Source organism: Pelobates fuscus, chromosome 12 (assembly GCF_036172605.1).
Source record: "Pelobates fuscus isolate aPelFus1 chromosome 12, aPelFus1.pri, whole genome shotgun sequence".
In the NCBI taxonomy this organism is placed as follows: domain Eukaryota; kingdom Metazoa; phylum Chordata; class Amphibia; order Anura; family Pelobatidae; genus Pelobates; species Pelobates fuscus.
In genome coordinates, this window is record NC_086328.1 from 35,109,507 (window position 1) to 35,132,913 (window position 23,407).

At 44.3% G+C, this 23,407-nt stretch overlaps 1 protein-coding gene and 1 long non-coding RNA gene across 2 annotated transcripts in view; one reads left to right on the forward strand and one right to left on the reverse strand.

The window, feature by feature from the left end:
- The window catches only part of LOC134578777 (uncharacterized), a 495,152-nt gene extending 471,907 nt beyond the window's left edge, over positions 1 to 23,245 (reverse strand). Inside the window, exon 1 of the long non-coding RNA XR_010086129.1 lies at positions 23,177 to 23,245. This is a non-coding gene — a long non-coding RNA (uncharacterized LOC134578777). The remainder of the gene's footprint in view (positions 1 to 23,176) is intronic.
- CPNE2 (copine 2) overlaps positions 1 to 23,407 on the forward strand; it is a 98,276-nt gene that overhangs the window by 38,321 nt on the left and 36,548 nt on the right. The window contains exons 2-3 of the mRNA XM_063437815.1: positions 8,266 to 8,456; positions 12,383 to 12,562. Coding sequence (XP_063293885.1) covers positions 8,289 to 8,456; positions 12,383 to 12,562 — 348 coding nt within the window. The 5' untranslated portion in view covers positions 8,266 to 8,288. The remainder of the gene's footprint in view (positions 1 to 8,265; positions 8,457 to 12,382; positions 12,563 to 23,407) is intronic.

Here is a 23,407-nt window from a genome sequence, read left to right on the forward strand (position 1 = left end):
CCACCACTCTGATACTCGAGAGAAATTGAGATGTTCCAGACCAGGTCATTTTCCCAGTATTTAATCGGCTAGTTTTGGAGTTAATGCACACACTGTAGCCTCATCATCCTGCGAGGAGTGAAACTGGTACAAGATTTGAAACATTTTCCGTTCAGAAATGTCCATCCCCATGCCACGATTGCAGAAAATTGGTTATTTAAGAATGTGTGGCCTTCCAGTTTCCCTGACAGGGTTATTCAGTAAAGTGAGATCTGCATGGAATTCATTGTCGACAAAACTTCTGCTCTCTGGAGTATTATTCTGTATCACGCCCTTCTCAGTAATCCCCCTGTAGAACATGAAAATCTTAGGTCAACTGTGATATCTGGTGCCAGCAATCTTAGATGTCCCTTCTTTTTGCAGTTTGGACGATCATAACAGCCTATCCATGTCTGTGTAATTTATATCTTTTGCTTCAGAGTTCTTGTTCGGCTTGTTCCAAAAGCAATAACAATCAGGTTTTCCTAATTAAATGGCTACTGGGTGTATATATTTATTATTATTATTATTTATACAACGCCAGAAAATTCTGTAGCGCTGTACAATGTGTGGACTAACAGACAGGTAATTGTAACCAGACAAATGGACGCACAGGAACAAAGGGGTTAAGGGCCCTGCTTAGTGAGCGTACATGTTAGAGGATGATGAAAATAATGAGCATACCAGAATGCCACTGATGTCCATAATGTCACTGGTTAGTAGAGTATTGACGTAGCAGTGGGAAGTGTTTATTTACAGGAATATTCAATGTTCAATCTTCAGGACACAAAAAGTTGGAGAATTTTTAAAATTAGTTACTATCTTGTTCAAAAATGTGTTCTCAGGGTTACTGAACCTAATCATACAGGTGTTTATTGTTGTATAGATATTGAGTCAAATCTTCCTTATTGTTATTGTGATGACGATGTCCTTCCAGTGTCTAGCTATGACTTCTTTGACCCCCAAGAGTACCTGGTTAGTACTTTAATGAGCTTTCTAAGAATATCATGTTACGATGAGTGACTTTAGGAGTTATTATAGACCACCTTGACACCTTTACTGAATCCATGTAAAAGTCTTTTACATGTGAGCGATCACTAGACATGACCACCACCAAATTTGTATCATTGCACATGCTTCACCATAATTTCTCCAACGTAAAGAAGAATTGCCAGTGTATATATTGCGTAGTTTGTTATGTACCAAGTACCATCTATATCAAGATGCTGCTTGGAATGCACGATTCCATTGCTCAGAAAAGACATCCGTTTTTAGGTCCTTTTTTAATCACCGTTGTTAGGATAAAGAGTATTTTTTTCCAGAATTGATTTCTATGGAGTGCAATGTTTCCAGATGTGGATGGCATTGCTAAGTGTAAATGTTCTGTTGAATTCCGAATTGTTGATGTCCCTAGGTGTCTCATCAGGATAAATACATTAAGCCTTAATGTTTTTTTTTTTCTTGTTGCAAATGCTTTATCAGATTACTTTTTACACCTTTGTTTGTTGTGTCCCTTTCACTTTCAAAGGCTTGAGTGCTGGTCATATAGCATATTTTATTAGAGCAATACAATTGAATACATACTTGGCTCCACAAACATTTTTGCTGTGTTTATTAATATAAAAAAAAAACTTTTATTTTCATTCAAAATATATCTAAAAAAAAAAAATATATATATATATATATATAAGTTCTACGATACAAAACAATCGTCTTTCATTTTATTGACATTCCAAACGATGTCTGCCCACAATCACGCTTCTGTAGTAGAAAAGAGTTGCACCTCAAGGTGACCCTCAGTTTTTCTGCATGAGTTGGCAATTCATTGAAGCGTATAGTTGGCAATAGAAATTAGTTTTTTTTAGAATGCATGGATCTAAGGCTAGTTACAGGTGTAAGGAAGATGTCAAAGGCTAAGATGAGATGTAAGGAAGTCGTGATCTTGGCATTGCAATTGAGGAGCTGCAACTCTTGGGACCAATGACCTGGTTAGTGATAATTAAGGTGGTAGAAAATTATATGAACGAGATGGGGAATTGTTGACAGACAGGTGGGTTCAACACTATGTATTTTTTTTTAGCTATATGCTCATTGGGCAGAAAGGAACCAAACTCATAATATTGTTTGAGGCAATTGCAAGGAGAGGGGATTAGTGTTCAGCATTATTACGCTGGAATTCCAGCTGCTATAGATTTTAAAGAGGTACGATAAGCACCATAACCACTACAACACGCCATGGTGGTTACGGGACGAGGAGAATCCTGTAAGCTGTCAAGCCATGTATGAAAGTTGTGATACTTCTGTTGCTCTGTGATCTTTCCAGTAAGCACGAACATGCTAAAGTGAAAGCTTACACTTTGCATTAGCATACCAACTTTGGCCATGATTCATTGAATGAGGTGTGTCAGCTGAAGTTCTCGGCTAATGATTAATGCCCACACATGGTATACATTGAAATGCGAATACAGAAGCACGAGGTCCAGCTTTAACATACAGGTGCAGAGTTGAAGGACCGTGAGCGTCTCGATAGAGCGTCAAAATAAAGAAGTGTCAAACTCCTTGTGAACCCTTCGTAAATGGTCTGACACGTTAAACTGGGAGTGGTACTACTGTTACGATGCTTAGAGTGTCCGTTTGATTTCCACGAAATGATTATCGTTTCTCAGATATAAAGCTTATTATTATCATCAACACAATGCCAATATTCCCCATTCCACTTTGCAATTTATCTTGAGGATTGAATACTGCAAATAAATGACAAATAAAAAGAGAAATTAGATCAATTGTCAAGCTTTCCATTTATATAAAACTTAATCTAGGCCTAGTAGTCTGTTTTCCTTTATTGAAGCTTTTAATACTGGTCTCTGTGTTACTACTGGTACTATGCATGTATGTATTATTTCTGGCAATTTTCTACTGCGGAATTTGATGGCGCTAAATAAATACCATAATAATAATAATAATTACTATTGCTGCATAAGTGGTATATCAAATTTATATCTTACACACACAATTACATTTTCCACTTTATAAATTAACATTAACATTAATATAAATATTAATAAGCATACTGTATCCCATATAACTATACTATAATATACTCTTCCCCATGTTCCATTCCTTCCGTACTCTGCTCTGTTAACCTTCTTTCCATCTTCCTGCGCTCTCTCTCTCCATATATTCCTTATCGCATCCTTTTCTACGTTATTCATTCTTCATGCCATTTTAATATTTACATTTATACTAGTTGCTGTGGGGGCTTATTAGCATTCACAGCATAATCCTCACGTTAGGCAGCGATTTTTTTTCTTTGTTTCTTTACCCAAAACGGAATGATTTCATGGAAAATGAACGATGCAAGTCAAATAACAGAGCGGAATAAATAATACTAAATAGACATTAGTATCGGGTTAATGTTCTAGCATGTAACCACAGAGAGAATCCCGGGCCAAGTATATATAAAAAAAAACAAAAAAAAAAACGGGTTTCTTGGTAAACAGAACACACTGTCTAAAATAATATATAACACGCTATATAAAATCAATATGTATTCCTGTTCACTGGGAAATAATCCTGAACTATAGCTAGAACACGGATTAAATTCCTGAAATCATTGAATTTACAAAACAGACTTTTTTTTTTATTTTTTGTACATTGTCCACGATGGGCAGTGAGGGCATTGGGCGTATATTCCTTAATCATGGAAAATAAACATTGCAGACACACAAAGTCCAAACTGTAATATCTGTCCCATGAGTGAGACGCATAATGCCAACATTATTTCTCAAGGCACACACTATGGTGTAAGGTTTCACAACTTGTTAACCCAAGCCTACGTTGGTGTGTTGGTCAGCTATTTTAACAGGCTTACTTTCATTAGACCCAGAAGTTTAAAAAAGTTATTTTTAAACGCACTTGTATTTTATTTTAGGGAAAAGCCACATACTTATTTTTTCTTTTCAATACACTATGAGTTGTTTTTTTTTCTCTCCACCCTCCCTTTGCACAGCTGGTTAGCTAAGACATGGATTAGAGCAGGGCTTGACAAATTTGTTTGGAATCTAGGAGCCAGCTAAACAAGTTAGGAGCCAGTCATTTTAAACGATAAAATGCAATTCTTAAAGGGACACTATAGTCACCAGAACCACTACAGCTTGATGTAGTTGTTCTGGTGTCTATAGCCTGTCCCTGCAGGTGTTTTAGTGTAAACACTGCCTTTTCTACGAAAAGGCATAATTTACATTGCTGCTTAGCAACACCTCTAGTGACAGTCACTCAGACGGTCACTAGAGAGTCCTGGGTCACTGCTGCACCACGTGCAGCACACAGGTTCAGTATCTCCAAGCTCTGCATGGAGGTGCTGAATGTTCCTCGTAGAGATTCAATAATTTAATGCATCTCTATGAGGAGATGAGGATTGGTACATTTGCTGCGCATGCACAAAATCCTCCCAGTGCTTTCCTAAGGGAAAGCATTGGCTTAGCTGAGATCATAAAGCTCATGGGGAAACTGTCACGGCGTGAGAAAATGGGGAAAAAAGGTGAGTAAAAACTATCGGAGGGGGCAGGTACCTAAACGCGCACACACACTGACAGGCTCACATACACACTCACGCTGACAACATGCTTGCACGCACAAACTCTTGACAGACACACACACACATAAGCGTTAACACACACATATTCTGAGAGGCTTGCACACACATACAGACACTGACAGGCTCACACACAGACACTGACAGGCTCACACACACACTGACAGACTAATAGGCTCACACACACACACACTCTGACAGGCACACACACGCACACACACACACTCACACACTCTGACAGGCACACACACACACACACACTCTGACAGGCTCTCTCTCACACACACATTTTTGTTTGAATTGAAACCCACTCAGCCTCCCTACCTTTGGGAGAGCTGAGTGGGTCTTTCCTGGTGCCCAGTGGGGCTGCGCTCATCCTGTGTGCGAGGAAGCAGTACTCTGCCTGTAGCTCTTCTCTGCTCCCTCGCACACTGTAATGATGCCGGGGCCGGAATGACGTCATATTCCGGCTCCCGACATCATTACACAGCGCGAGGGAGCAGAGAGTACTGCTCCCTCACGTGCTGTCTACTATGCTCCCGCGGGCGGCCGCCTGCAATATTACCAGTGACGGTGTTCTATCAAAAAGACATACCCCGTGAAAAAGACATACCCTCGTCACTTCCGGTGACGCGGCCGCACCGGAAGTGACGTTCGGAGGGGGTGTGCCCCGCTGCGCAAGCACACAACGACTGGGTAGGTGATTTTACAGCGAAAAAGGGACATTAAGCCCACAGTGCGCACGGGCCTCATAGTACTCCCGTCGGAGGGTCAGCGCGCGTGCGCACTGCTGGGCAGAGAGCGCTTCACACCCCGCGCGTGCGCAGTTTAGGGGTAGGTAAATTTTATGGCCATTTCTCCTGTGAAATCTCCATACCCCTATACTGCGCGTGCGCGGACCCAATAGACCGCGCGTGCGCAATGTGGGGTAGGGAAATTTCACAGGAGAAATGGCCATAAAATTTACCTACCCCTAAACTGCGCACGCGCGGGGTGTGAAGCGCTCTCTGCCCAGCAGTGCGCACGCGCGCTGACCCTCCGACGGGAGTACTATGAGGCGCGTGCGCACTGTGGGCTTAATGTCCCTTTTTCGCTGTAAAATCACCTACCCAGTCGTTGTGCGCTTGCGCAGCGGCGCACCCCCCCCTCCGAACGTCACTTCCGGTGCGGCCGCGTCACCGGAAGTGACGAGGGTATGTCTTTTTCACGGGGTATGTCTTTTTGATAGAACAACGGCCGCAGCCACACTAATTAGAGAGCTGGCACATCCCAGATGCCAGGGCAAAATTTTTAGGCGCTGTGGCGACCTGGCGCTTGGGATTTGTCGAGCCCTGGACTTAGAGCAGAAGGGGCATATTCACAGAGAGGAGGATATTTGGTTTGTGTCTCGTAAAATACAATGTTGTGTCTCAAAGTTTCAAGGACTTCTTTAATAAACAACAAAATTATGTTTCTGTGCAATACTTACCAAATTTGACAGGCTATTTAATCGGTTTACCTGTGCTCTTGTAAATATATGCTGAATAAAGACACCCTAAGGCAGTGATGGCAAACCTTTTTTTTAGCCCTAACATATTTATCTGAAAATGCCAACTCTGTAATTAAACCTGAACACTGAGATTTATTTTAGAAAAACAATTGGCCATCTCCATCACATGAGGAGTCTGTCCTCTTCCAATCCTGCTCCACCTATCTGTTCTACCTACTTCTTCCTACACTACATCCCTGGATCAGTAATGGCCCCCTGTGGACCCACACCTATCCCATCAGCTTTCTGTATAGAGTGTATAAGTGACCCTGTGCAAGCCCTGGGCAGATTTACTCTAAAAATATTCCACCAACTGGCTCATTCAACTTTACTGAAGAGTTAAAAAAAATGTATTCTTGTGCTTTCTGAGCGCTCTTGATACTTTGCTTTCTGCACACAATTATCTCCCAGGACCACCACTAGCCCCAGGCAATGACAGCAGTGGCAGAGTTTACAGTAGTTTTCCCTTGCCCCCACACAGGGCTTACTAACACCTTCTCCCCATCAATAGCCCCAAGGGTGACTGGAAACTGGGCATAGCAAGACCCCCTTATTCTCCTGACCAGAGATCCAATGTGATAACAAAAAATGGCGGCAGAGGATCGATATGTCTTCTGTAGTAGGGAGGGAACTATCCAGGTTGGGAGGTCTCTATGCCGTGCCTTTTAATTTATAAATGCTCCACTCCCTGCACAGTTTGTTTGCGAGGACCCAAGCTTCAGGCCAGCTGCCTGTCACAAACCTGAGGTGGAGTGTGGCTGAGTGCTGTGCACCTAGCATAGTGCTATCCCAGGATGTGGGGAAGCATAAGAGAATAGCTTAGTGTGCCTGAGGAGTGCTTATGAAAAGTTGTGGAAAGCTCATGTCTTGCGTGCCAACTGAGAGGCCTCTGAGTGCCATCTGTGTTACGCATGCCATAGGTACGTCATCGCTGCTTTAGGGTGGGCTTTGCAGACCTGAGAATCCCTATTTGAAGATAAAAGTTAACTACTAGACCTTTTAGTCAAGCTATTCCCTATCAAAACCAGTTTAAACATCCTTAGTAGTTAGTTGCTTGTAAAGGAACTCTCAAGACCCCTAAAGCACTTCAGATTTCTGAAGTGCATCATGTATAAAGAATGTGTTGTCATTTTTATTTAAATAGAAATTGGTACTTTTATAAAATATTCTTGTTACACCTCCCTGGCTGTCAATCAGACAACCAGTCCTGTTACTTCCTGGTTGTTTAGCTTGCAAAGACTCATTGAGCTGCACTTGGAAGTCTGTGATTGGACATCCACAGAAAGTCTGTGCTGGATAAGAAGGGGAGGTCTTGCAAAGGCTTTTGCAGATTTTGCAGTGCTTTTTATGGTTTTAAATATACCCTCAATGAAAACATGCATGCAAAATGCATAATTAAATGCATGCATGTTTTCAGTGAGGGTAAATCTACTAAACAGTGATTTTTTAATTTATTTTTTAAATGGTCAGTGGCGTGTCCCCTTAATCCTTACCTTCTGTTGTATGTGCTGACTCTCCAACACACAGAAGAGAAGAGTGATTAAAGGTACCTGGATACATACTAACCCAGTGTACAGTGCTGAGAAATTTGTTGGCGCATTATAAATAATAATAACCTGTTGCATATTTAGACAAGAGTAATGGATTACAGAAAAAAAAAATATTGGAACCTAGCTTTAACAGGCCCTGCAAAATCTTTGGATGCTTGGCTCCTGTCTTATTTTTCGCGCCTGAAAGATGTACATTTTCCCTATCTAAAAGCATACGCTACGCATAGCAGCGGATCTATCCGAAGTTGTCTTCATCTCTACCACTATGCCGCTATAACCACTGCGGATAGGCAGATATTCCATAGATACATCTTCAACTCTTTATGTGATAAATTATCTCCTTGATGTTTCCATAAATTTCCTTCCTTTCATTTTCATGTTGAAAATCTAGATAAAGATGCAGGTTGTGGTCTACATGAGAGTTGCACAACTCAAAATCATGCTGTAATCCTCTTCGTTTTAATTGCAATAATTGTGTAGGCAGAAGTTTATACATGCTTATATTATGTTTGCCAGGAAAATCTAAAGCCTTTAATGGGTGTTCTGGAATGTAACCAGATCTAATTTATCCACAGATCGTCGGGCATTACTGCGACCAATGGCGTACACCTACACCAGTTCTAGTGCCGGCCCCGTTGGGTCTCAGTATTGTGTCTGCAGAGTGGAACTCTCCGTTAGCTGCCAAAATCTTCTGGACAGAGATGTGGCCTCCAAGTCTGACCCATTTTGTGTTTTATTTTTGGAAGTGAATGACAAATGGACTGAGGTACAGTAATAATTAATGTGTAATTTTAAACTCACTTAATGCTCTGCTTTAAAGAATTATTGATTGTATTTTAGAAAACAACGTAACTTCTGAGAAATTCGACTTATAGGGTTCTCATACATAACAGCCATTTTTGTTATCTCCGAGCTGCAGAAGGTGACCTTAATTTTATGAAAGGTTTGTTTTTAGCTGGTGTGGTTTCAGAGCTGAACCACTGAAAATGCATTTTCCATTTTATGAAGAACCGCAATGAATGCAGGATAATTCCCAGAGTGAGGTAACTTTGCCTTCCAATTGTTTTCCCAGTGCCAAGCACTTGAGGGTATTTTCTGTTGGCCACCATAGATTCGAGAATCGCAGAATAATTCTAGATGTGTTTTTAAATTCATACTGTTTGCTTGTTTCTTGGGAGATTCCATGGAGTTCCTACACAAAAGTGTGCAGGATCTATATGTACAGATATAGAACTCTTTAACTCCTTTCTCATGGGCCAATAAGGTGTTCTACATCTGAATGCAGATGAACATGTCAGGTTAGCGTACCATATCATACATAATACAAATTAAGTTACAGTGAACACATAAAAACACACTTATAAATCTTAGCAGGCTACTTAAAGGGACACTATAGTCATCAGAACAACTACAGCTTAATGTAGTTGTTCTGGTGAGTATATTAGCTCATGTAAACACTGCCTTTTTCAGAGAAGCCCCTAGGGCCACCTCCAAGTGGCTCAGGGCTGCACAGTAAGCTGCCCTGCCGTTCAGCATCCCCACGCTCTGCATGGAGACGCAGAATTTTCCTCATAGAAATGCATTGATTCAATGCCTCTCTATGAGGAGGTGCGGATTGGCCAAAATGGCGTTTGGACCCCCAAATGGCGTTTGAACCCTGTTATACTCAGGAGACTTCGCTGAACAAAAATATTAGTGTTTCAAAACAGTAAAATGTATTACAACGATCATTTTTAGTCCTAACTTTCTGCTATCTTCATCTACCTCCAAAGAAGGTGTACCCTGCTCAGTGGGTAATAAGCTGTCCAAACCAGAGCCAGGTATACAGATTTGGTTCTGTAAAAGGTGCGCACTATACCATTTGGTGTTTTGAATTTGTTCAGACTTTATTCCAGCATACTTCACCAGAGAGATATCTTTGTCTTTGGGTATTCCTTTATGAGCATTGAATAAAGAAAATAAAAAGAGGGAACGTGTCTCCCAATATACACCAAGGCGATTGTGATTTGAGCCAGTCCCCTATTTGGCTCTTCACTTGTGAGTTTAATCATATTAACTTTACCATTTATGTATTATATTTGACATACTCTACTACTGGAAATATATTTTCTCTTTTTTTGCATATTTAAACCTCCATTTGGAATACCTGATACCCCTAAGTACTATTTAGCTCTCCACTTAAGGGACTTTTTGGTGGGTGGTTTGTTTTTTACTAACCTTCTCTTAAAATTCCCTTACCCTTTCTATACTTTTCAATTTGATGAATTAGAGAGATCCACATTGAAGTGTTGTAGCAGCTACTAAAGTTATATGTCTGCTATCACTCTCTAAGCGCCTGTTTTCCGCACATATTACCCTTGTCACATGGGGAAATATAGAATTGTCTGTAAATGTTTTATATTGTTGCTGTTTGGGGGGAGAACACAAGGCTGCTCTTGTTTGTTTATGGTATCTTGATTTGAAGTTGGGTGATGCTGATTGTGCCCTTTTTTAAATTTTTTTAAAAAAAAATATTAAATAAATGTGGATGTTAATTCTTAAAGTACTGGAATATCTGTACATTTTTGTTGTCAGGTCATTTTTGTCAGCACCCATAGACTCAGTACACGTTAGTGGTTATGGTACTTAAAGTGCCATTAACGTTTTGGCCCTGGCTACTGGATTCAAGGGACATTTTACAAGCCTTGCAGTCAAGTTATTTATTATTAATTGTTAGAACATCACATCCAGTTGTTGATGTCCCCTAGCTGTGCCGTTTGAAGGACATGGATAAAAGGAAAAACTAAACTACATACCAGAATGAAAGCTAGGCATTTCAACCATGTCTTCACTGAGCTGCGATGTCTCACCTCTCAAATCTGTGCTTCTAATTACAGGAAGCACAACTTAATATCACCTCTTACAGTACATTATCAGGAGACGTTTTCTGAACAATGTTGCTTGGATGTTGATGAACACAGTAATCAACATACTATACAGTGTTACCCTTTTGGACCTTTGGGCTCAGGTGGTTCAGTAGCTACTGTGGGAGGTGTGTGCATTCCTGGGCACATGTCCCTCTCTTACATCTCCTTGGAGCCCCTGAGCGTGGCACAGTGCCACAGAGAGACTCTTCACACTCCACCCAAATCATTTTGGTTCTCACCATCAGCAGGTGCCACCAGACACCAAGGGAATCAATGTAGATCACCTTAAATTGTTGATATTTTAGTGTTCCTCACAAACTGGATAAAAATAATAAGGAAAAAACCTTCAAAACGTCCATGACTGGGCCAAGGGCAGGATCTCCACTAATTTCCTAAGGACGGGCTTGTCTCAGAATGTAAAATCAATGCCGTGTTTCTGCATCAGTATAAGCAAAGCAACATTATAAGTGGTGTGCTTATTTGCACCCTGGAAATACGAACCCTGTACGGCTGTACATGTGAAAAGAACAAACTGTTCTGTCTTTTTTTTTTCCTGTTCTCCATTGAATAAAAAGGCAAGAGAGCAGCCTGATAATCTTCTGCGTAGGCCGTTTTCCCATCACAAAATAGTACAGTAAATTAAGACAGCAGGACCATTTACCCTCACAGTGCTGCTAATTTTATGGTAATTTCTGTACGGTTTCTTCATGGCTACAAGCCCCGGAAACGGTGACCTTTAAATCCATCTCTAATGGAACCCGCAGGAGCTTTTTATGGGTGGTACAAAAGTATTTTCTCTTTATAAAAGAAAGCAAAGTGTTTGTAATATGCAGAAAGAGTGCTACATAATAACAGTCTTTATGTCTATTTGTGGTACATTGTCTGCATTGCTTGAATTGTAACGCTCAGGATTTTTCTCTGGTTTGAAACCAGTTCTTTTGTTAATTGACATGTCTGAGCTGCTATACTGTTTGGTAGATTGTATCATAAAGTACATGACTTATTTATTTCTAAAATGTTCTATAGACTCAAACTATTGAAGGGGTAATTACAAACTCTGGCGATTTACATACCAATGATACAAATTTAAAATGAAAGGGAATATTAATCTTAGTGGGAGGATTAATAAACACAATATGAGCATGATAGTAGGTTAAAGGTACAATAGGAGACAAATGAAAAGTTTGCGTTTATATCATTTAAATATATTTTTTTATACGTGGGTATTTTTCGTGTGTACCATTATTTTGTCTAGCTTTTTCTGTGTATGTGTTTTCCTACATGAGGACCTTATGGTCATTATATATGCCATTTAAGACCAGTCTTACGTGGACAGAGCGTATGAAAATTTGCCAACCAGAGAGAGGGATTATTGTGACGTCTAGAGTACAAAAAAAAATAATAAAATAAACTACTTGGTAATTAAGCAGAGAGAGGAAGCAAGACGCTCATTTGGCCCTATGGTGAGTTATTTTTTGGACTGGTGGTTTAGGATCCCATGTTCCTGTGGATATCTCACCTTGACCCTAAACATCTTAGGCACAAACTCCCATGATAGTTTGTCTGCTTGGCTAATGGTAACTCTCCAACTGGCTGGCAAAGCTTTGAGAGAGTAATCGTCCACAGCAGCTGGTGTAACATTTGGTAGCCACCTATGCAACAGATAATTATATCCATTAGATTCTGTTGGGTCCTATGATGACGTGAAGACCTATGCGTGTCAAACAAGTAACAGGAAAGTTACTGTGCTGTGTTTGAGTAATGGTTTCTCTGTTTACCCCCCCAGATTGACAGAACAGAAACAACAGTAAATAATTTAAATCCAGTATTTGCCAAGAAGTTTATCATCAACTATCACTTTGAAGAAGTGCAGAAGTTAAAATTTGCATTGTTTGATCAGGACAAGTCGAGCACACAACTCTACGAACATGACTTCCTAGGGGAATTTTCATGCACTCTTGGATCGGTAAGTAATTTCTGTTATATACACAAGTGAAAATGATATATTGCGTGTGTACTGAAATGCTGATGTAGTAAATAATCTGAGGCTTGAGTTGGCATCCCTATATCCCTATATATGTAATAATACCTCAAACGCATGGGTTCAATTCCCGACAAGATGAACTCAGCTTATTATCCTTGCAGGTCGATAAAATAAGCACATCTAGACCTCAGGACATACTTGGAAACCAGCTACAAACTAAATGTACCTGTTCTCCTTAACGGAACACTATAGTATTAGGACTAATGCGTGCGTGGCAAAATGCTGCGCCAATCAGTATCTCCTCATCTCTATGTGGAATGTGCAGAGTGTGGAGACTTTGAATGCCAGCAAAGACACAGGTAGCACATCTAGTGGCAGTGTAAGGATTGGCCACTAGAGGTGTCCCAGGCAGCAATGTAAACACTGCCTTTTCTCTGATAAGGCAGTGTTTGCATTGAAAAGCCTGGAGGGACACAGAACCACTGAATTAAATACAAAACATTACTACAAGTCTCGTAAAAACCTGGGCCGCCACAATGTATGGGCAACATTCTATTAGTGGGCTATTGTCACATGAGCCTGGAAGGGAGAATCTTACCTTTTTTTCCTTCTCTGTAAGATTTGTGTCCTGTCCATGACATTTTGGTCCCACATTTGTTTACTCTGTAATAAATACAAAGTGGTTTAAGTAAGTGCTGACCATATAAAATACATTTTGGAATTTTCCATGAAGCCTAACAGAAGAATGTTTTTTTTTTGCACACTCAGAGGGGATGTACAGTTACAATAAAACAAAGCGAGTCAAAAAATTCCATATCTCGTGTTTTGTTTACATTAATAGACTAAATCATAGATAAGGTCTTGTCAGGGTACCTTATGTGTGGGCACAGGCTGTGCCACACATTGATGTCATCTTATAGGAAGTTGGGGACCTGCCCAGAAGTCCTCCTAAGGTTTCCAGCGATTCTCACACCAGCCGTGATAGCCCCACCCCTTTTTATGACGCGGCGCATGCACACTGGCATTGTGATGCGGATGACGTCACGGCCCGCCAAAACATTCTAATTTGAGCGTTTTGGGTGCGTGGATACCAATTAAAAGAACACCGTATAAAAGGGAACTTCAGGACATTGCCCTGCTATGGTTCTTATAGTCCCAATAGCGCGTTGTACTCTAGTATTGTATTCTTGGTTTTGACTTTGGCTTGTTTGACTACCCTTCTTTCTTTTACCCTTTGTCTCGGCTTGTGTACCCTCATTGTTCTTGATTTCTGGCTCCCCTGACCTCCGCTTGTACCTGTTTATTCTCTGTCTTTGCAACGCCAACCCGGCCATTCTAAGGTCCAGTAAATGCTACTTTTCTATTATACTCTGTGTGTAGGATCCCTCTCTGCGTGTAGGACAGGTCTATAGATAGAAAACGTGCTATTTAACCATCTGACGTAGGATCTACAAATACAATAAAGGTTTCTTAGAATTTACCTAATTAATCCAGGTCGTTAACCCAAACATGCTGGATAACATCCACAACAGTGCTAAAATAAAGAGAGAAAATGTGAAAATAAATGAAGTCAAAAACGTAAAATAAAAAAGTTAAAACCAATAAAGATTGTAATCTTTATAAAATAATAAAATCGAAGAATTGCAGTAAAACAGTACCTTTAATAAAATACAATAAAAAACCTGCACATAAATAAAACGTACAAAGCTTATCACACATCCTATTAATATAAGTAAAACCCCAATGTCCGCCCCAATACGTGGTCAATGTTATGCATCAGCAGCAAGGCATTAATCAGCAAAACATGACATCGTTCCGAACTAAGGGTGGACGAATCAATGTCTGGAGATGTGACAGCTGGAACTAAAGTATTATTTTTAGCATTATTAGAAAATTAAGAAAATATTTCCTCTGGGCGATTTTCCTAACAATTTGTTATAACTGGGACTACAAGTTTGAATACTCCTTATCGAGTATGTATTTGTATCGGGCAGTCAGTCAGTTTGTCTCGGGATAAGAGGGTCAGGACTGTTGCATGATGGAATTCTTGTTACAAAAGACACCTCCCTGGACTGACAAGGAAGGGGGGACATGACTGCGGCTAGGATAAGGAGTCTTAAAGGAAGAGCAGATGGGAGGGGGATATATGGATACATAGTTGCTAAGATGGAAGACAGTTATAAGGACAGTGAGGGGAGGGGACTTACCAGTCAGCTCTTGGAAGTGCAGGGATCCTGACTTTCAGATTTTCAGATTTGCATCTGTCTTTCTTTGCTGACCCCTTAAAAAAAAAAAAAAAAAAAAAAAGAAAAAATATATTATAGACATTATTCTTAAAAAGTTTTATACTTACCTGTTCCTGAATTTTGAGAGTGATGGACGTTTCCCAGGAATCGTTGGTGGCCCTGTTGCAGGCTTATCGGGCTGCACATGGTGCAGGCTCGTTAGCAGAGGTGTTGGCCGGCATGGATGGCGTCCCCGGTGAAGAGGCTCGACCTGTGGAAGGTGGGCGGCGGGCCAGGCGTTCAAGGCCGCCGTCGCGACTGTCTCCCAGCCCGGTGAGAGGAGGTCGTGAAGGCCGAAGAAGCCGGCGAGCTGGAGTGGCTGGGAATGTGGAGCCGAGCCTGGTGTCGTCCCCCCGAGCGATCCGGTCCCAGGTGAGAGCTGCGGCTGTGTCCGGCAGCCATTTCCAAGATGGCGATTCGGCGGGAAGATCCAGGAGCCCTCCACCTTCTCTTCCGGCGCGGCCGGAAGTGACGTCACGACGCCGGTCGCGCACGGCCGGCGCGCCGGATATGACGACAGCAGGCGGCGACGGGCAAAACCCGGAAGTGGGTGCCCGCGCCGGAAATAGGACGCCGGGCGCCCGGAGACCACAAGCGCCGGCGGAAGAAGGCGGCAATAGGGGTGCTGTGAGCCGGACAGCAGCCCCAAGGAGATGGGAGTCCCCAGGACCGGCCGGTTCATGGGGTGCCGCGGATCAGGCGGCAGCCCCAAGATTGCAGTACTGCCAGGATGCCGGCGGTCGGGAGGCCGTGTCGGCTGCAGCCCCTCTGGGAGCTGGGAGGCTCCAGGGGGAGTCCGGTGAGGAGGAGGAGTCTGAGGAGGAGCGAGAAGGTGAAGGAGGACGCCCCCTGCGCCTCCCCTCATTTGGTGAGTCAGCATGCGCAGGCGCCTGGGGTGCTGCAGGGAGTTCAGGTCAGGATAGCGAGGTGTTGCGCCTGCTGAGGATGTTAGTGGAGGGGCAAGCCAGGGGTACTGGGCTAGGGGCTCAGGGTCCCGGTAGTGCGGATAGTTTGAGGGGTCATGGGGTTGGGGTGGGTTCCTTTCTCCCAGGGTGTGAACTGGCTCCCCTAGGTTTACATGTGCCAGCGGAGGTGCAAGAGAAGATTATTCGTGGTGAGTATGTGGATCTCCTTTCTCTCGTTCCGCCAGACAAGGAGTCCGTGGACAGACCGCGACGTGGCGAACAATTGGAGGGAGAAAAGGGTAAGGCTATCCCGCGTACGTTCGGTAATTGGCTGCAAGGATTTAATATCTTTGCCAGCGTACTAGTGCGCCGTTTCCCTGAGAGGGCCCCCTCTTTATTTGGTTATTTGGACTTAATTTGGGGCGCCTACAAGGTTTATGGAGGGCAATGCTGGTTCAAATACGACCAGCAATTCCGCCAGAAGATGGCGGCGTGTCCGGGTATGGGTTTTGGGGTGCAGGACGGCAGCCTGTGGCTGCTACTTATGACCCCGTGTAGACCCTCTCCCTTTTCGGGGGCGGCCGGCGTCCCCACGGGTACGTCGGCAGGTCAGAGGAAGGGAGTCTGTTGGCTCTTCAACGAGAGCCACTGTAAGTGGTTTAGCTCCTGCAGATTCCGGCACGAGTGTGCCCACTGTGGGGGAGCCCACCCGGCTCTCCGTTGTTTCAAGAAGGGCAGACCATCTGCCTCCAAGGGCTCTGGTAGGGACGACGTTCCTCGCAGAGAGGACTCCAGTGAGCGTGGAAAAGATGCGTCCATGGCTCGTCCAGTATCCTAAGAGGGACGTTGCTAGCCTCTTGTTCGACGGTTTCACAACGGGTTTCTGGATTCCCTTTGTGCTGTCGGACGAGGGCCAGTTCGCGGACAATCTTCGGTCCACGCGGGGAAAAGAGGTTTTGTTACAAGAAAAGTTGGAGGCGGAGATTCAACGGGGCCGCATGGCCGGCCCCTTTGATTCCCCCCCATTCCACAACCTGAGGGTGTCTCCGCTGGGTCTGGTACCCAAAAAGGATCCGGGAGTTTTTCGATTGATTCACCATCTCTCGTACCCTTCGGGGTCGTCGGTCAATGATGACATTGACAGGGATGCGTGCAGGGTACGTTATGCGTCCTTCGACTCGGCATTGCTCCTCCTGCGGCGGGCCGGTCGTGGGGCGTTATTAGCAAAATCGGACATTGAATCGGCCTTTCGTTTGTTGCCGGTTCATCCGGATTGCTTTCACTTGTTGGGGTGTTTCGCTAACGGTTGCTTCTATTATGATATGTGTATGCCCATGGGCTGCGCTATCTCTTGTTATCATTTCGAACTGTTTTCTTCTTTTTTGGAGTGGGTCACGTCCAGAGTTGCGGGTTTGTGTTCGTTGACACATTACCTGGATGATTTTTTGTTTGTTGGTCCGTCGGGTTCCCAGGATTGTACAGCGTTGCTTCAGGCATTCCGGCGGGTGGCGGCTGAGTTCGGGGTTCCTGTGTCCGAACAAAAAACGGTTGGCCCGGTGTTGGTCCTTTCATTCTTGGGTATCGAAATCGATACCGAGAGAATGGTTTTCCGGCTTCCGGAAGAGAAGTTGGAGGGGTTGCTGCGGTTGGTGGACTTAGTCAAAGGTTCCAAGAAGGTTCAGTTGCGTCAGATGCAGGGCCTGTTGGGGCACTTGGTTTTTGCATGTCGGGTGTTACCGATGGGTCGGGCATTTTGTCGTAGATTGTCCTTGTCCACGGTGGGGGTGAAGGAACCTTTCCATTACATTCGGATCACGAGGCGCCTTCGGGCGGATCTGGCAGTGTGGAGCTCCTTCCTCAGACGTTACAACGGGCACTCTTGCTGGTTGAGGGAGGCCACCACCAATGCTGCCTTGGATCTGTTTACCGATGCCTCGGGGTCAGTTGGTTTTGGAGCGTATTTTCGGGGTCAGTGGTGCGCGGGGGAGTGGCCGGAGGAATGGCAGTCTTCCCCATTTCGAAGGAATTTGACCTTTTTGGAACTGTTTCCGATAGTGGTCGCCCTGGAACTGTGGGGTGAGGAGCTGAGAAATCACACGGTGGTCTTTCACACGGACAACATGAGTGTGGTCCATGTGATTGCCCGATCGTCCTCCTCGTCCCCTCCAGTGTTGGCTCTTCTCCGTCACCTCGTGCTCCTTAGTCTTCAGTTTAATGTTTGGGTGCGGGCGCAACATGTCCCGGGTGTGCAAAATGTGGTGGCTGATGCATTGTCTCGCTTGCAGTGGGAACGGTTTCGCGAGGCAGCGCCGGAGGCGCGGCGGACCGGTCTGCAGTGTCCGGACTCCTTATGGAAGCTCGATTTCGAGGCCTGATGGGTTTGGTATCGGACTCCTTGGCGGAGGCTTCCTGGAAGGCATACCGGGCAGTGTGGAAACAGTGGCTGTCGGCAGCACGGGACGGGGATGTATCCACGGAAATGGGACGTACGGAGGCGACTCTTGTGTTGCTGGATGACTTGGTCAGGAGAGGTAGGTCTTGCGCAGTAGCGGAGAAGGCGCTGGCTGCCCTGTCTTTCTTGTTTCGATTTATGGGCTGGCGGGATGTTACTAAGGAATTTGGGATCCAGAGGGTGGTGAAGGGGTGGCGACTGCGGCGTCGCCCGGATCGTCGTCGTCCGATTTCGGTGGAAATGTTGCGGCGGATTCTTTTAGTCTTGCCGCGGGTCTGTGGCTCGGATTATGTATCGAAGTTGTTTCGCGTAGCCTTCTCGGTCTGCTTTTTTGGAGCCTTTCGCATCGGCGAGTTGGTAGCCCCGAGCAAGGGGAAGGCCTCGCCTTTGGCATTGTCGGATGTGCGGTGGTCTACTTCCTCCGTTGACATTTTTGTGCGGCGCTCTAAGACGGACCAGGCGGCCCGGGGTGCCTGGGTTCGTTTAGGGGCCACGAGGGATGTCGTCTGTCCTGTCGGGGCTTTTCACGATTTTCTGGAGGTGCGCCCGGAGCGGGGAGGCCCTTTGTTGGCTCACGCGGATGGGTCTCCCCTAACACGCTATCAGTTCTCGGCTATGCTGAAGAGAGCATTGGCCGCGGGTGGTATGGAAAGTCAAGGGTTTTCGGCCCATTCCTTTCGAATTGGGGCGGCTACCCAGGCAAGTGTTTTGGGTTACTCGGCTGCGGGCATTAAACGCATTGGAAGATGGGAGTCGGGGCGTTTTAAGTCTTATGTCCGACCTCATATGCTGTAACCCTCTTCTCGTTGTAGGTGGGCGGCCCCGGTACGTGTGGATACTAGGGCATTCCTACGTGTACTGGGCAGCTAGGCGAGCTGAAGACCGGGCCTATGGACGAAATTTGGGGTTCTCAGTGGACTTGGCCCGAGTCAGGTGGAAGGGCATTAGGGGCCTCCGATGGCAGCAAGTATATCCTGAGTTCGTGGAGCTCCGTAAGTTTGTGTCAGGGCCGGTGGTGGTGGTGGTCCATGCGGGCGGGAACGACTTGGGGGTTTCCAGGACTGTGGACCTTCTCCACGCGATTCGGCACGACTTGGCGAGGTGCATGGCGCTGTTTCCGGACATGACCTTGGTTTGGTCGGAGGTGGTTTCCAGGCCGTGCTGGCGCGCGCTGCCGCACTCGCGCGGTTTGGAGAAGAGCCGGCGCAAGCTGAACATTGCAGTGGGGAAATTTGTCCGGCGGCTAGGTGGGGTGGTCGTTCGACACGTGGAGCTGGAAGGGGAGAACCAGAACTTAATGAGGAGGGATGGGGTCCACTTAAATGAGATAGGTTTGGACATCCTGAACACGGGTTTGCAGAGTGGGATTGAGGCTGCGCTGTCGGCGGGGGGCGCGATGACGGCAGGAGGCGTGAGGGGAAGTCGTCATCGCGGTGGCGGGAGTCCTGGCCAGCGCAGGCAGAAGTGATGGAGTTGCCGAGGAGGCTTGGGGAGTCGCAGCCTGTTGGGAGCTGATGGCGGAGGCAGGCTGCTCATGGACTCATGGTTTGTGGGGATAGACCTGTCTGTTGGGCAATCACCCCAACAGCTGACAGTATTTATGTTGCTGGCATGGAAAATTAATAAAGCTGTGGCCGATGCCCTTACCCAACTTTACACGGTCTCTGTGTGTCATTGGGAAAGGGGGGCACCGGGTGGGTGGTACAGTCATCTAGACAGCAGTCAAGACACCTCCCTGGACTGACAAGGAAGGGGGGACATGACTGCGGCTAGGATAAGGAGTCTTAAAGGAAGAGCAGATGGGAGGGGGATATATGGATACATAGTTGCTAAGATGGAAGACAGTTATAAGGACAGTGAGGGGAGGGGACTTACCAGTCAGCTCTTGGAAGTGCAGGGATCCTGACTTTCCCGCCCTCCCGCCCTTAGGACATTTGGTTATTGAAGGAATGTGGGTTTTGTTTCTGGTGCTTGTTGTTGGTTGTCTTTTCTTGTTTTGTCACAGCATGCGGGAGTCCTGGCCAGCGCAGGCAGAAGTGATGGAGTTGCCGAGGAGGCTTGGGGAGTCGCAGCCTGTTGGGAGCTGATGGCGGAGGCAGGCTGCTCATGGACTCATGGTTTGTGGGGATAGACCTGTCTGTTGGGCAATCACCCCAACAGCTGACAGTATTTATGTTGCTGGCATGGAAAATTAATAAAGCTGTGGCCGATGCCCTTACCCAACTTTACACGGTCTCTGTGTGTCATTGGGAAAGGGGGGCACCGGGTGGGTGGTACAGTCATCTAGACAGCAGTCATGTGTGCATATGGTGGATGGTGGTATATGAATCCACCACCTCATTCTCAATTGGTAGACATTTTTAAATGCCATTCATTTCCCCATACCTTGACACTTCTTTGAGCACAGTTTGCCAGTACTCCAATACAGGTCACAGCCAGCGTGTGATACCGTGCTACAGCTAAGCCACAATACCATTTTGACACTGCGCCTCTAATAGGAAGCAGAGCAGTGGAAACCACACATTTTACAGACACTTGTGATGCTGAATTTCACAGCTACCTCTTTACAAGTTGACTCAGACAGTGGAAACTGCTGAACATCGACTTTCCACCAACTTAATGGGTGTTTTGTGAGTCCAGACGTGACTCCCTGGAGGAGACTTTCGGATCATTTCCCATCTCATTCCAAATGTGTTCTTTTCTCTAATATTTTACAAAAACGAAAAAAAAAAAACCTCTCTTTAGCTTAAAGTGGAGTTTAACCCATGGTATTAGTTTTAAAAAATATGTAATAAAATGAATTTAACGTTCTTCAGTGTTTGTAATCCATATAATACATATATTTTATTTGACCTATATTAAGAATATATTCTTTTTTTCTAAGTGATTGAACTCATATTCTTGTAGCCTGGCACACATCTCAATAAATATACCTTATGGTCCAAATGGCTAATGCAGAGCTACTTGTGCATGCGCATTCTTTTACATTCAATTAATGATCTTGTGACTGAGACTACTGTAAACAATCCTGAGACATCTGGTTCATGCCCAGTCAATGACGTGGATTTTTACTGTTCTACAGAACCATCGCTTCTCTATAAATTACACTACTGAATAAAATATTGGAAATCATTTATAAATTTATATTAACAATTTAGCAAATGGTATCACTGTTCAAGCACAGTTTACTCATCGCAAAAGACAAGGAAAAATAGAAATGTTCAGCATTAGCAATATAAATTCTTGCCATCAAATGCGTTGGCACTCGACTGTGGTTTCAGTGCTGGTATTGAGGTTCTGCTCCTTGAACTAAACCTCCAAATATGAGACTAAAATATAAATATAAATACTCAAAATTTGGAATACTCAAAGTAGATTTTATTTTGAGGTAATATGTGTGAGATTACCTGTGTTTTTTTGGTACATTTTTCAATCATGTAGTAATTGTTGTACAATAAAGGGAGGAAAAAAAGCCAAAAAGAGAAAAAAAAACACTGTTAGACCGTTCTACTTTGTCTCTGTATATATATTCAGTGAAATTCCAATAAAGTCAAAATGAGTATTTTATATAGATTCTATCTTTATGAAATACTCATTTTTTTTCAGGGGGACGGACAGTGCTGCTCTAAAAAAGGTGCAGAACCATGTTACAGAACATTTTCCTTCAAATTTGCCTTTGATTCGTGTAACCATTATACTACTGCCTTGATCTTCCCTGTAAGGTCTACCTGTATTGACCTCTTAAACGCTCTATGAGACCAGCACTTCTGAAGCCGTTTTGTTTGTAAAGGAATCATTCATACTATATACAAAAGCTCTGATTTTGCAAGAATGCAATCTGCAAAAGGAAAAACACATGGTTTTGTTGCGGATCGGAATGGGAGGCTGTCAGGGCAGATGTTTGTGTGTTTTCTCTCTCTCTTTTTTTTTTTAAATTGAGTTTTTTGCAGCTTTTGCGAAATCTGTTACTGCTTCGTAAATAATAATAATAATAATGTGGAAGAGATGGCAGATCATTAGATGTTCTACAGTATCACACAGCGTGAAAAGCACTGAGCTATTTTCTTCTTCATTATTATTTTGAAGACGGCTACAATTTGAAAATATATTTGAAAGAGAAAATGACTCTTCAGCAGATATACCCCATCTTCAACGACTATGACAGCTGCACCAATTCTAAAGGGGTAAAATACCCTAAAAATTAGAGCAGAAAATAATTGTTCCTCTCTGCATGGAACCATTAAATTACAGGAATTCTGATTTCTGTGTCATTAATGCTGCTGAATGAGGAAGATAAAAGTGAGGTTTTTATTCATTAAATGGAAACTACAGTGCCAGAAAAACAAAGATACTGGTACTGTTGTACTCTTGCGCATGCATGAGAATACAACACTGATGTCTAAGGAGGATCCCGCCAGGCCGTGCTTAGAAATGCGGTCTCGCGGGTTCCTCATTGCTGTATTCTCATGCATGCTCCTGGAGCCGAAGAGGAGCAAACGGAGGAAACTGGCGGCACCTCCGAGAGACGGAGCGGCACCCCCGAGAGAAGGTTAAAGGACCACTATAGGCACCCAGACCACTTCAGCTTAATGAAGTGGTCTGGGTGCCTGGTCCAGCTAGGATTAACCCTTATTTCTATAAACATAGCAGTTTCAGAGAAACTGTTTATAATAGGGTTAATCCAGCCTCTAGTGGCTGTCTCATTGACAGCCGCTAGAGGCGCTTGCATGCTTCTCACTGTGAAAATCACAGTGAGAAGACAATGACGTCCATAGGAAAGCATTTTGCTTTCCTATGGACGTCATCGTCTTCTCACTGTGATTTTCACAGTGAGAAGACTGGCTGAATGCGCGCGCGGCTCTTACCGAGCATGCGCATTCAGCCGAGGAGGAGGAGAGCTCCTCGCCCGGCGCTGGAGAAAGAGGTAAGTTTAACCCCTTCCTCTCCATCCAACCCTCAGGGCACCATAGTGCCAGGAAAATGAGTATGTTTTCCTGGCACTATACTGGTACTTTAAGTAAAACTCAACATTTCCTCTTTAAAGCACTTGACTAATTTCCCTATAATTTAGAAGCCGTGCAAAAATGTTTGTAGCCATGCAAAACTTTGGGTGGAGCCAGTGACACATTCGTGTAACTGGCCTGTCACCTTGATCCCCTCTTATCGGCATCCCGCTACTTGGGAT